We start from the raw sequence: 14,874 nt of genomic DNA, 5'->3' as shown, positions 1-14,874 counted from the left end.
TAACAGACCTGCGCCCATTTTAACTGCTCAGAGAATATTTCAGCTCACCCCCTCTGCCTTGCACTTCTCCTGCCCAACAATATCTCTTCCAACACTGTATAATCTCTAGGACCAAGATGAAAAAAACCCAAACCCTTTACTGAAGTATTAAGCCTTGTCAGTTGAATTTCAAGGCAAAACTGCAATGGTGCCAACTTGCTGAATTTAAATAATATACAACTTGCTTCTGGCTCCATTAAAACATCTAAATCCAGGAGCAATTGTGAGTGTTGAAAACAGCAGGATTCAAACGAAAGGTGCATCAAGAAGAAACTTTACCCTGCCAAGCACAGAGTTAGGCGGATTAATCCCACCACCCACAGGGTCTACAGGTTGTCCTGGGAGAGACGCAATCTGTCTGCCAGTTCCCTTGCAGAAACTCTCTTACAAAAAGGAGTGGATTTGGGCCAGAGGAAGGGTCTTCAACAGAGCCACTGGGGTGCCTTGAAGGATATTAAAAAAAACAAAACAAAAAAACCCCAAAACATACCCTGCTCTTGCTAGTCTGCCCTGCTGCCTTGATCCCAAGGTGAACAACAGGCAGACAGATCCAGTTGCATAGCCCCTCTCAGTCCTGGGAATTTGCCTGCTCCAAGTTCAGCTCAACAGCATTGTGGGATTTACAGATCTGGTTGTGAGCTGACTGAAGGCTACCTTAACACAAGAAACTCCTCACAATCTTTTCTTTGTGGGGACAGTTCACAGAGCTGTGCTACATGTCCTCAACCATGTTTGGCTCTTGGAAACCCACCCTCTTCACACCTGGCAACGCAGAAGAGACGGAGAACCTGGGCTGACCTACTGCAAGAACGATGGGAAACAAGTCAACCGAATTCAACGGCCGTATTTCAGAGGATTGTGAATGTTCTTCATAATCACAAATCACAATTGAAAAGGGCCGTTTTGCAGCATGAAGCATTTTGTATCAACCATTTTCATGTGCACTAAAGATAAAAATGGTCCAAGGCAGAAAGCTGCTATTAGCTCCAGATTCACGTGATTGTTTACTCCAATCCTGTATTATTAATGCTTCATTGAGAGCGGTATCATCCTGCTCAGAGTTGCTCTCCCCATAAGCAGGACCATCGGGGGACTTGGATGCCAACAGCTTGGCTCTGGCTTAAGTGAGTCGTGGGCAGCAGAAGCCCCTGCAGTGGAGGCCAAGAGTTCGGATGACGGTGAACTAATGGCCTTGCTTTAATACTGCTCGCCATTTAAATTGCCTATATTTTAATAAAGCCTCTCAGTGTCTCTCTCTTCTTCCGTCTGCCCAATTTTCAATGTCTCCCTTGACAATAGTTAAACTTGCAGAGGTGTATAATATGATTAACGCCATGAAACTAATTATGATGTAAGAAAGAACCTTTGGCACGGTCGTATTTGGTTTGGTTCATTATCAGTGTGTGACGGTTAATAAATGAATCTCACAAGTTTCTGTTTGCAAACTCTCAGCAATTTGGTGGGATCATGACGCTAATTCACAATTAATTTCCTCGGCTAACCATTAATAATGAAATAACTCTGTTTGCTTGTCAGCTTCCATCTCTCTCTTTTATTCCAATCAACGCAGCACATTCATGTACAGAAATTACACAGATTAGCTTTTCCGCAACAAAGGGAGAGATAGCGAGCAGGCCGGATGATGATTCAAGGCCCCAAAACAAAGGCTTAACTGCCCAATTTCAGCCCTCAAAGCACCACTCCTGGAATGCTGGGGGTGTGTGACTTTTGAGAGATGCCACAAGGATGGATGCTGCCTAGGGACCCTGTGGGGAAGGGGATGGGATGGATCCAGAGAACTGTGTCTGAGAATCCAAGGGAGTTTTAGACTTGTGTTTGTTGCCCCCCCCCCACCTGCAATGCCACATGGTAACTCCATTTTGAAGCTGAGGGGAGTTGCAAAAGCTGTTTGTGATGAGGCATGGAGTTGGGGAGAGGTCTGCCAAAGTTCATAATCTCTTGGCTTGAAATATGCATCTTGATGATTCATAATGCTCACCTTCAAACTGAGGGGACTCACTGAGGTCCCAGAGCGTTTCCCTCGCTTAGATTTCGAGCCAAGTTAGAAAACCCCTAACCCGATACAGGGTTGCCTTCAGATGCCTTCTAAAAGTCAGATAGTTGTTTATTTCCTTGACATCTGATGGGAGGGCGTTCCACAGGGCGGGTGCCACTACTGAGAAGGCCCTCTGCCTGGTTCGCTGTAACCTCACTTTTCACAGTGAGGGAACTACCAGAAGGCCCTCGGAGCTGGACTTCAGTGTCCAGGCTGGATGATGGGGGTGGAGATGCTCCTTCAGGTATACTGGGCCAAGGCCATTTAGGGCTTTAAAGGTCATCACCAATACTTTGAATTGTGCTCGGAAACGTACTGGGAACCAATGTAAGTCTTTCAGGATCGGTGTCATATGGTCTCAGCGACCATATGGGACAAATGCATAGGTGCAGAAGAGGAAGGGTTTTTTCGGGGACGACGACAAAAATCCCATTGAACCCTGATGGACTACATGGAATTGGCGGAAATGACTGGCAGAATCCGTGACCAGGGAGAAGAGTTGGTGGAAGAAGATTGGAAGAAATTCAAAGATTATTTACAGAAATATTGCAAAATTAATGAATGTTAGAGTGATGTTGGATTGAAGTTAAGTGGCTTCTAGCTGTACAGGCTTTAAAGTTATAAATATATCAAGATTAAGGATTAGGATTAAAAAGGTTAAAAGAATGGAAAAATTGGTTTTTAATAGGTAAAAACTTAATGTTATAATATATTAAGATTAAGGATTGGGATTAAAAAGGAGGGAAAGAAATTGCTGGACTAACAAACTGAATTGGAATACAAAAGAGGGAGGTATGAGGAAGTCCGGGAAACAAGTAAATGTAAAAGAAGTTATGAAAAGACGGAATTGTTTTTAACTGTTCTTTTCTTTTATCTTTTTGTATTTTGTATTTTGTATTGTGTATTCTTCTTTCTTATTTTTAAATTTTTCTTTTTTACTAATGTGATTCTATTTTTTCTGAAACTTTAATAAATATTAATTTTTTTTAAAAAAATCCCATTGAACCCTACTATGTCCATCTCTCTCTGTGAGTGGGGGTGCTGCTTGGGGGTGCTGTCGGTGTTGCAGTTAGGCTGCAACTCAAGGAAGTTTATTTAGATGCCACCCCGGCTCACAGCACCTCCTCTGGTGCTTTGGAAAGTACAACAGAACCACCAATAAATTCAAAAGGTGAAAGGTTAGTCAGAGAAATCTTTTCACCCTCCAGGGCTTCCATGGACTGTTAATGATTATATAAAACCAGCAACCACGAAACAGCGACACATTTCCCTTCAAAGAGATGTGGAGACTTTTGTGACCCTCTTGCTGCGCAGATGGCAGGCCCCTCAAAGGATTCAACCTGAACCAAGTGGAGAGTGCGGGAGGATGGGGAGAGAGCTGGGAGAGGGCTCCATGTTGCCAGAAAGGGTCTCTAAAAGGGGGGGCACCAGAACCCACCTCCTGTGGGACCCAGGAGACAGAAGCTGGTTTGGGGGGTTGCTATGTCTTGCGCCTTCAGATTGTGTTATGTACTGAGTTGAATAGGAGCCAAAATGCAGCAGTCTGATTGGTCCTAGAACAACAGAATTCAGAATGCAGCAGTCTGATTGGTCCTAGAACAATAGGATTCAGAATGCAGCAGTCTGATTGGTCCTAGCACAATAGGATCCAGAATGCAGCAGTCTGATTGGTCCGCAGGAGCCACCCAATCCAACTCCTGGTGGAAGTTAATCCGCAACCTGATTGGCCTACAGAGAATCCTAGAATTAGCCAATCACGTGGGGCCCATGGTGTAAATAATGTATATAAAGCAGACATTTCGGGGGAACTTCCATTCCTCACTACTATGAGCTGAATAAAGAGCATGAAATCCACACTTGACTCCGAGTATATTTCAGATCGCAACGCAGGCCAGGCTCCTCAGGTACCAGCCCTCAAGCACTTCCCAGCCCTGCTGCCACACAAGGGCAGGCCCTCTCCCCTCCCTCAGCTGCCTCCCTCCCTCCTTATGGCTTCATGGAGTGTCTCCACAGGAGCACCACTGCAGCCTGCTTAGCCAGAAAAATGCTTTATGGGCCTTGAGCAGGAGAGGCGGCAGGGACTCCCCCCCACTAGCTGCTCAAGGACCAGCAGAGAGAACAGGCTGGGTCTCTTGAGGAGGGAAGAGAAGGAGGGGTGGATGGGGGTGTGAAGCTCTATTTTGAGACGGAGGACCCAGCAAGGCACCTTCGCCCCACTCAAGCCTCCTTGCTAATCTCCTCCAGATTGCCTTTTACAAGGAGGAGGAGGAGGAATGTACATAATTATGTTTTTATAAAATATTCATCAAGCTCATATGGAAGAAATTGGGTAGCACGCCTTTATCAATAATTGAGACTTGAGAGAATCATCGTCTTTTTGGGGGCTGAGCAGAGGGCGAACAGAGCTCACCGTGCCCCCCCACCAGAGCCAAGCAGGGCTGCTTATCCTGAGTGGGTTTTCTTATGTGTAAAGAGGCATGAAGTCATCTCAGCAAGGGCATTTCAGGCCAGTGCCATCAGGGCAACTGGCGTTGGCTGGGGGTGGGGGAGCAACCTGAGAAAGGGCGGAAAGAGAATCTGTAGGAAGAGCCCTTGATGATGCCAGACCTTTCACAGATGCCAGCCATTCTACAACAGAGGCCATGGAAAGGGGCCTTTCCTAATTCCATTTAATTAGAAGCAGCGTTCCGTGCCAAGGTGGGCACCCAGCAGGAAGGGCACAGATCCAGGACACCTGCTCCCTTGGGAACCAATTGCCCCTCCTCGCCTCTCCCCAAAATGCAGGAAGGAGGGCAGAGGCAGAGTCCAAATGCTCAGTGACTGCATGGTTTACAGCTCCTTTTTGTGGGGGTGGGGAGGGTATTTCTCTGCATCTGGCTAAGTACTACTGTGGGCTTATCCACACTTAGAATCATAGAATCATAGAATCATAGAATCATAGAATCCTAGAGTTGGAAGAGACCACAAGGGCCATCGAGTCCAACCCCCTGCCAAGCAGGAAACACCATCAGAGCACTCCTGACATATGGTTGTCAAGCCTCTGCTTAAAGACCTCCAAAGAAGGAGACTCCACCACACTCCTTGGCAGCAAATTCCACTGTCAAACAGCTCTTACTGTCAGGAAGTTCTTCCTAATGTTTAGGTGGAATCTTCTTTCTTGTAGTTTGGATCCATTGCTCCGTGTCCGCTTCTCTGGAGCAGCAGAAAACAACCTTTCTCCCTCCTCTATGTGACATCCTTTTATATAGTTGAACATGGCTATCATATCACCCCTTAACCTCCTCTTCTCCAGGCTAAACATGCCCAGCTCCCTTAGCCGTTCCTCATAAGGCATTGTTTCCAGGCCTTTGACCATTTTGGTTGCCCTCCTCTGGACACGTTCCAGTTTGTCAATGTCCTTCTTGAACTGTGGTGCCCAGAACTGGACACAGTACTCCAGGTGAGGTCTGACCAGAGCAGAATACAGTGACACTATTACTTCCCTTGATCTAGATGCTATACTCCTATTGATGCAGCCCAGAATTGCATTGGCTTTTTTAGCTGCCGCGTCACACTGTTGGCTCATGTCAAGTTTGTGGTCAACCAAGACTCCTAGATCCTTTTCACATGTACTGCTCTCAAGCCAGGTGTCCCCCATCTTGTATTTGTGCCTCTCATTTTTTTTGCCCAAGTGCAATACTTTACATTTCTCCCTGTTAAAATTCATCTTGTTTGTTTTGGCCCAGTTCTCTAATCTGTCAAGGTCGTTTTGAAGTGTGATCCTGTCCTCTGGGGTGTTAGCCACCCCTCCCAATTTGGTGTCATCTGCAAATTTGATCAGGATGCCCTTGAGTCCATCATCCAAGTCGTTGATAAAGATGTTGAATAAGACCGGGCCCAAGACAGAACCTTGTGGCACCCCACTAGTCACTCTTCTCCAGGATGAAGAGGAACCATTGATGAGCACCCTTTGGGTTCGGTCAGTCAGCCAGTTACAAATCCACTGAGTGGTAGCATAGTCAAGACCACATTTTACCAGCTTCTTTACAAGAATATCATGAGGCACCTTGTCAAATGCCTTGCTGAAATCAAGGTAGGCTACATCCACTGCGTTCCCTTCATCTACCAGGCTTGTAATTCTGTCAAAAAACGAGATCAGGTTAGTCTGACATGACTTATTTTTCAGAAATCCATGCTGACTATTGGTGATCACAGCATTCCTTTCTAGGTGCTCACAGACTGTTTGCTTAATGATCTGCTCCAGAATCTTCCCTGGTATTGATGTCAGACTGACTGGGCGGTAATTATTAGGGTCCTCTCTTTTCCCCTTTTTGAAAATAGGGACAACATTTGCCCTCCTCCAGTCTGCCGGGACTTCGCCTGTTCTCCAGGAATTCTCAAAGATGACTGCCAGTGGTTCTGAGATCACATCTGCCAGTTCTTTTAATACTCTTGGATGCAGTTCATCTGGCCCTGGAGACTTGAATACATCTAAACTAGCCAAGTATTCTTGTACTATCTCCTTAGTTATTCTGGGCTGTGTTTCCTTTGCTGAATCATTTGCTCCAAATTCTTCAGGTCGGGCATTGTTTTCTTTATCGGAGAAGACTGAGGCAAAGAAGGCATTGAGGAGTTCAGCTCTTTCTGTGTCCCCTGTTTGCATTTCACCATCTTCTCCTCTGAGTGACCCCACTGTTTCTTTGTTCTTCCTTTTGCTACGGACATACCCATAAAAGCCTTTTTTGTTGCTTTTAACCTCTCTAGCAAGCCTGAGTTCATTCTGTGCTTTAGCTTTTCTGACTTTGTGTCTACACGTGCTGGCTATTTGTTTGAATTCCTCTTTGGTGGTTTCCCCCCTTTTCCATTTTTTGTACACATCCTTTTTTAATCTTAACTCAGTTAAAAGTTCTTTAGATAGCCACCCTGGCTTCTTTAGGCACCTTCCATGTTTCTGTTTCATTGGTATTGCCTGACGTTGTGTTTTTAGTATCTCCCTCTTAACAAACTCCCAGCCATCATGAACTCCCTTTCCTTTTAGTATTACTGTCCATGGGATCTCACCCAGCACTTCCCTAAGTTTTATGAAGTCAGCTTTCTTAAAGTCAAGAAATTGAGTCCTAGTATGCTTGGCTGCTCCTTTCCGCTGTATAGTAAACTTCAGAAGAGCATGATCACTCGCGCCTAATGATCCTTCCACTTCTACCCCACTAACCAGGTCATCAACATTGGTTAGGACCAGATCTAAAATGGCTGTTCCTCTTGTTGCTTCTCCCACTTTCTGGACAATGAAGTTGTCTGCAAGGCCAGTGAGGAATCTGTTTGACCTTATGCTCTTGGCTGAGTTTGACATCCAACAAATATCCAGGTAATTGAAGTCCCCCATTACTACTATCTCCCTTCCTTTTGCATGCTTGGCCATCTGTTCCAGGAAGGCATCATCTATGTCCTCCGTTTGGCTTGGGGATCTATAGTGAACTCCCACAATGAGGTCACTGTTATTCTTCTCTCCCTTAATTTTGACCCAAATGCTCTCACTTTGGCTTTGAGGTTCTAGATCCTGGATCTCTTCACAGGTATACACATCCCTGACATATAACGCCACTCCTCCTCCTTTCTTGTCTGGTCTGTTTCTCTGAAATAGATTGTATCCCCCCATTATTACATTCCAATCGTGGGACTTATCCCACCAGGTTTCAGTGATGCCTATTATGTCATATTTAGTTTGCTGTACCAAGAGCTCAAGCTCATCTTGTTTATTTCCCATGCTTTGTGCATTAGTGTACAGACATTGAAGTCCATTAATCATTCCCCCGTGACTCTTATTTAAGGATTTTTTCCTCCCACCACTAGGTCTGCGTGCTGTTTGCTCCATTTGGTCTATGACATTTGGATGATCATCTTCATCAATTGATAGACTCCTACCTTTAGGAGCACTGTCTCCCTCCCCCACATTAGTCAGTTTAAAGCCCTCCTGATGAGGTTTCTGAGATTTTTGGCAAAAACATTTCTCCCAACCGTTGTGAGGTGCAGCCCATCGCTTGCCAGAAGTCCATCTTCAAGAAACCGCAGTCCGTGATCTAAGAATCCAAACCGTTCCTGTTTACACCATTTGCGAAGCCAGCTGTTCACTTCCACTATTTTCCCCTCTCTCCCTGGGCCACGTCGTTCAACTGGGAGGACAGATGAGATCACAATTTGTGCATTTAATTGCTTCAATTTCCTGCCCAGAGCCTTGTAGTCTCTTTTGATCTTCTGGAGGCTATTGCTTGCAGTGTCATTGGTTCCCACATGAACCAAGAGGAAGGGGTATTTGTCAGTGGGTTTTATGATTCCTTGCAGTCGTTCAGTTACATCTTGGATCTTAGCCCCGGGGAGACAGCACACTTCCCAAGACATCTTGTCAGGCCCACAGATCACTGCTTCTGTTCCCCTCAGTAGGGAATCCCCTATCACCACTACACGCCTCCTCTTAGGTTTGGTCGGGGTTCTTCCGTGAGCTGTCCGCTCCAAGGTCGCCTGCACATTCCCTGAGGACTGACTTTGCTGCCCGTCTTCATATACCTGATCGACTGTAATGAGGGAGAGATCCTCAAATGGAGTCTGCTCTTCGTCTTCCATGCTAGGGGAGAGGACCTCAAAGCGATTGTGTATTTCTAAACAATCAGAGCGAACCCTGGGCCTCCTACTTCTTTGAGTCACGTTTCTCCATATATCTGGCTCCTGTGTTGGTGTACTAGCCTCCTTGTCAGGGGAGTCCCCTGTCTCCTCCTTGGTGGAGACGGTGTGCTCTGTTGCTTCCAAGAAGAGCTCCAGCTCTCTAATTCTTTGGAGCGTAGCTACACGTTCCTCCAGTTGCTGGACTTTGTCTTTTAAGAGGGCAATCAACATGCAATTGCTGCAGGTAAAGCTGCCTGCAACCTTTGGCAAGATGGCAAACATTGCGCAGGAACCGCAGGCGACTGCAGCTGTTCCCTCCCCCTCCATCTTGAGAACGTGTTGTTGGGGGTGGCTACAGCGGTCCTCCATCATAAAAAGCGTGAAGACAGGAAAAATAACCCCCCCACAAAAAAACCTAGGTCTCCCCCAACAAACGTTTGAGACTAGCTCCCCTAAATCTAAAAGATGGATCAAACTGCCACTGCCCTGCAAGCTCTGATAAGCTCCTCCCACAGCTAACCACCTGCCTCAACAGAAACCCTGCCCCCTCTGACCTTTGCACAGGGAGAGCAGCCAATCAGCTACAAAGAAACACACACACACACACACACACACACACACAAGAAAACCCTTTTTGCTCCTTCTTCAACTGCTGCCCTACTTGTTGTCCCACTCTATCCAGGCACAGGTCTGTGCTTAAAAGCTCCATGTCTGAGCATTGCCCGGGGGGGGGGGGGGCGTTGCCCCAGAGCTTTCCCTATGAAAACCTGCTCTTTAGCACTCCATCGGAGGAAATGTCAATTTGACTTTTCTGCAGATTGCCATTTACCCTGAATGAGCTTTAAAGAGTGGGGTTTTTTTGGGGGGGGAGCTCCAGAGCAAAACCAAGGCATGGATCTGTAAAGTGTAGAGTGTGCCTGGAAAGAGTAGAGGAAAAGTGTGGATAAGCCCTGTGTCAGCAGCTTTTGAGCCCCACATTGGGCAAAGATTCCTGTGTGTTGCAGGGGCTGGATGACTCACGGGGTCCTTTCCAACTCTACAGTTCTACAATTCTATGATTCATGCACAGATACAGCCTTGTAGCTCAGAACACCTGAAGAAACATGTCTAGGAAGTCCCACTGAAATCAGCAGTGCTTACTCCCAAGTAAGAGGGCAGAGGATTGCAGCCTCAGGCCCACCTCTGAACAGTACAGACATGGCAGCAGACTGCACTGCCAGCCCCAGGGTGTACCACCCAGCCGAATCATTTCAGGGCTCCGACATCCATCATCTCCTTCTGAAATAGGTCTCAAAACTCTTTTGCAAACCCATTTAGCACTAAAGTGCCGCTTATGATGAGGCAATTCTCTTCCGCAGCAAATAGCTGCCCTGGAACACAAAAGATTAATTATGACATTTCAAAACATTCATCAACAGAGAAGCACTTACCATGGCCTGGGAAATCCAGCGTTGATGAGGAAGAAATTAGAGAAAACATTAATAGTCAGGTGTTATTGGGACGAGGCAAAGCAACACTTAATAAGCTGATTGGTATCTAAGCAGCAGAGAAACCACATTAACTGCTGGCATTTATTTCTCCATTTCAGAAACATCCATACAGGCAATTGGACGGATCCATATAAGAAGAGACTCAGCAGAGAGAGGAACACAGAGGCCCAATGGTTCACTTCTCCCTCTCATGAGAACAACGGCAACTCAGTTAGTCCAAAGCACAGCTGTACGGTGGCACCTTGGTTCCCGAACGGCTTAGTTGTCAAACAAATCGGCTTCTAAATGCCGCAAACCTGGAAGTGTTCCAGTTTGCGAATGTTTTCGGAAGCTGAACGTGCGACGCGGCTTCCGCTTGAGTGCAGGAAGCCCCTGTAGCCAATTGGAAGCCACACCTTGGTTTTTGGATGGTTTCAGGAGTCGAGCGGACTTCTGGAACAGATTAAGTTCAAGAACCAAGGTACCACTGTATTGAGAAAGTGGCAAATGGTAGCAAACATCTGATTGCAAAGGAACGATAGTATTGTTTTATTTGGAATATCTTTGGGGGACTCTCAGCTACTCTGTAACCTCGTTCACTGGAAATCTGGACTCCAGATTTCTCCCAGAACTGAATATAGATTCCACAGCTAATACAGAGAAGTGCAAAACACACACATCCATGTGAAAAAGTCTGCATGCATGTAGCACGCTTATTAGGAATGGGAAGGAGACTAAGGTGACTCTCTTGCGGTCTCACATGTTGCCATAGATCACTCCCACTAGATCACTAATTGTTGGTCATGATGACTCCACAGGTTATGTTGTTCTAAGGTTTGCTGGACCCTACGCCAGGGTGAAGTCAGCCCCCTCTTTCGGGGCTTGCTCACAGCTTAATTCCAAAGTGAAGGAGGGAACAGCACAGCCCTTGTGACCAGGAAAAGCAGGTGCCAGTCATTGCATGCAGGGGCGCATGTTCAGCACAATGCCAGGAACTTACCACATCTCTGACGATGGGGAACGTCTTCTTTCGGCGCAGGTCTGGCATGCTGTCAATTCCATACAGTGCACTGTTGGGGCTGAAGAAGAGAGAAAATATGGGCTAATACAGAGAGAAACATCACAAGTGTTCTTCATCGGTTTTTAAGAAACATTCTTTCACAGAATCACACAGTCTATAAGACCAATTAAAAACGGCGCTGGAATGTCTGAGGTTTGTGAAAAAGGGATGTGAATGACAACAAGGATCACATTGGCCCTCTGAGCTGCAGCATCACATTGGAAGCTCCTGCACAGCTCTAATCCAGGGGTCAGCAAACTTTTTCATTTTTTTTTTTTTTTAAATAATGTTTATTAAAATTTTCAAAAATACAGAAAGTAAAAAGTTAAAATACATTCAGAACCTTATTTTCATATATCCACTTTCTGGGACTCCCCCCTTCCCCCACCCCTATCATATTCCTGTTGCATATTGTTGGCTCCACAAGCTCTCAATTCTGATTAAAAACTTAATTTGTTTAGACCATTGTTCGAATTTAAAATTTCTACACTCCTCATCAATACCCTTAATAAAAAGCCAAAAGTTTCTTTCCCAGGGCCCACCCCATTTTTATTCCACAATTTCCCTTTTTTTTTTAATAATAAAGACTCCCCACATAATAAAAATATCAGAAATAAGAAATAAAAGATAGAATAGATGAAACAAAACCAGTTCAAAGAAAGAAATTGACAAGCCTTTGGATTTTAGTTCTCCCCCTCTGTCCCCGGTTTAATTTCCCCCTGACCACCAAACCATGTTATCCGCCTGGAATTCTTACAATCCATAAATCACCTATTTTCCCCCAACTCCTTGCTGGTTTTTTTTTTTTTTTCCCTTACATAATTTATTTTTTAAAGCACTTAGCTTCAGATCTTTAATAAAGCTCCCCCCATTGTTCTTTCCAAATTGTAGTCCAGTTTCCTCTTGTTCCGCTGCTGAAACGTTCTAATTCAGAAGCTTAGTAAGTCTGCAGGGATTATTGTTATTCAGGAACAAAAACTTGCGTTCAGTCCCTTCCTTTCTTCAATAGAAAATTCTATTGTCTCCTTTAGCTGTACACCCTGTAGACAAAATATTATTTCCGTTTTGCAGCTTTCCCAGAAGATAACCAGTTCTATAAAATTCCAATGGTATTTTTCCACTTACAACCATCTTTGTAATGTCCCGAAACTCCTCTAGGGGGATTATTGTAACTTTGTTTTCTCTAGTCCAAAAGTCCGATTGTTATCCATGTTTTCGCCATTTTGTATCCAAGTTTTTAAAAGTTGTAGCAAATTGTAACAAATTTAGCCAGCAAAGTTCTCATAATAAAATCCTCTCTGCTTTCCGACTTTGACAGCTACTTTGACAGCTGTCAAAATCTCCGACTCTTTTCACCAGGCTCTCTCTTCAATCACCCCGGTTCCCAGGGGGGGGGGTTACGTTTCTTCTCCCTCAATTCGTCCTCCAGCACAGTTCTTATAATTTCCCATCGTGGAATTCTTAGGTTTTATCAGCAATACAAATCTTTTTGGACCTTGGTTTCCCCGTCCTTGTCTTAGAAGGTTTACAATAGGGGGGGGGACTGACTTCCTTTTTGGATCCCCCCCCGCTCGTGTCCAAATCGAAAGGAAATTCTTTTTTTTCCTCCTTTTAAACCCAGTTTCCAAATTACTCACGGGTTGTTGTTAAAAAGTCCGAATTTTCAATGGAAGAAGTCAGCGCTCTCCGCCGGATGGCATGCGGCTGCGCTCGGCAGGGATAGCAGAGGACTCAAAGCACCACGCTTCTCCCCGGCACCCGATCCGTAGCCTTTAAAAAGGCTCCTTCACGAGTCGGGAGGGCGCTGACGGTGCCAGCCGAGTCTCCATGTCCACGGCCCTCGTGGCCGTGGTTTTTAAGGGTCCCCGCATCGCCGGTGCGGTAGGACCCAGCCCCTGCCGAGCAGGCTCCCTCCGGAGCTCGGAGGGAGTCCGCCATTCGGCGATGGCGCCAACCCGGAAGTCCCAGCAAACTTTTTCAGCAGGGGGGTGATCCACTGTCCCTCAGACCTTGTGGGGGGCTGGACTATATTTGAGGAGGGAATCCCCCCCAACTCTCCCCTCCCTTCTCCACAGCAGCGAACGAGCCCCAGTGGCTGCTTACCTGCGCCTTAAGAGCGGCAGGGGCTAGCAGCGGCAGCAGCGGAGGGACGATGAGCGGTGCGAAAGGGCTGGCTCCAGAGAGGGGCTGCTTAAAATGGTGCTCAGCCAACCACTGCTCAACAAAGCCCAGCCCCCTTCCTCCTCTAGGCAGGGTGGGGAGAAGCCAGGAGGAGGGTGGGAGGAGGTGTGGGGGGGGGGGGGAAATGGCGCAGCCCAAATGATCAGAATCCCCACGCTGATCCACGCGGCGATTCCCAGACCGACGGCGGGCCAGATCCGGTCCCTGGGCCGGGTTTGCCAACCCATGCTCTTATCTATCTATGTATCATCTCTGAAGTCCTGCTGCTGAGTCAGTGACACACTTTCCGTAATACAACACTTTGTACTTCACTGCACCAAATTCGAGCTTGGAGGCAGGATGGATGTGCAGTTGGCATCCAGTGGGGGAACGGCATTGGGACATCTGATGTAAAATAAAAGAATATAGAGTGCCAAAGTCTTTCTCACTAAACTGACCTAAATCCATTTAAAACCAGTTTTAAAGGCAGGGGAGGAAGGAAACATCCAACTTTATTTGGACTAACTCATGACAGAGGTGTGTAAGGGCTTCTCCACACTTCCCCTTCCGCTGTGCTTTCCAGGAACGGTCCTCACTTTAAAGCTCCATGCCCAAGCACCCTGTGAAAACCTGCTCTTTAAATCTGTATTGGAGCAAACTGCAATCTGCTGAAAACCCAAATTGCTGCTGTGCTTCAGCTTTCAAGAATGGGTTTTGGTGGGGGAAACTCCGGCGCAAAAAGAAGACAGCTTGGACACAGAGTTTTAAAGCACGGACCTGTACCTGGAAAAAAGTGGAGCAAAAGGTAAGTGCAAATAAGCCCTAAGATTATGCATGGTGCCACACAGAATTATGGAGCTGGAAGGGACTACAAGGATCATCTAGTCCAACCCCCGGCAATGCAGGAATCTTTTGCCCAACCACTACCCTGAGATGAAGAGTCTCATGCTCTACCGACTGAGCTGGATGGAGAACGGGATGGGGGAGGCGTTGTTCTCCCTCTCTCATGATAACTCAGACCTAACTGGGTTTTCCAATGAAGCTGCATATTGAAAGATTCAGGACAAAAGGAAGGATTCCTCCACATAGTTAAACTATGAAACTTGCTCCCCCCAAGATGTCATGATGGCCACCAACTGCTTGTGGGCTTCCCATAATAGGCATCTGGTTGGCCACAGGGTGCTAGGCTAGATGGGCCTCCTCTGGCCTGATCCAGATTCAGGGCTCTTTGGATGTTGCACCAGTTTGATCTGTGCATTTTTTGGTCAGGCTTTGGATAGGTGTTGAATGCAACAGTAAAACAATGGCTGGCTGGCGGGGGTGGCAATAACTGTCCTGTGGCTGGCCAAATCTTGCCAGGGAGCAGCAGCAGGTCTTCCTGGCTCTTCTGCTTCAGCTGAGAATCTGCTGCCAAATGAACCACCTACGTTAACTTCATTTATTTCAAACTTACC

General features: G+C 46.4%; 1 protein-coding gene across 1 annotated transcript in view; it reads right to left on the bottom strand.

Moving 5' to 3' along the window:
• The window catches only part of UNC13C (unc-13 homolog C), a 138,725-nt gene that overhangs the window by 86,683 nt on the left and 37,168 nt on the right, over positions 1-14,874 (bottom strand). The window contains exon 5 of the mRNA XM_080980617.1: positions 11,201-11,279. Coding sequence (XP_080836743.1) covers positions 11,201-11,279 — 79 coding nt within the window. The remainder of the gene's footprint in view (positions 1-11,200; positions 11,280-14,874) is intronic.

Source organism: Podarcis pityusensis, assembly GCF_964106645.2.
Source record: "Podarcis pityusensis genome assembly, chromosome: 14".
NCBI classification, from domain to species: domain Eukaryota; kingdom Metazoa; phylum Chordata; class Lepidosauria; order Squamata; family Lacertidae; genus Podarcis; species Podarcis pityusensis.
Note: the sequence above shows the minus strand (reverse complement) of the source record. Positions and strands in the feature narration are given on the sequence as shown.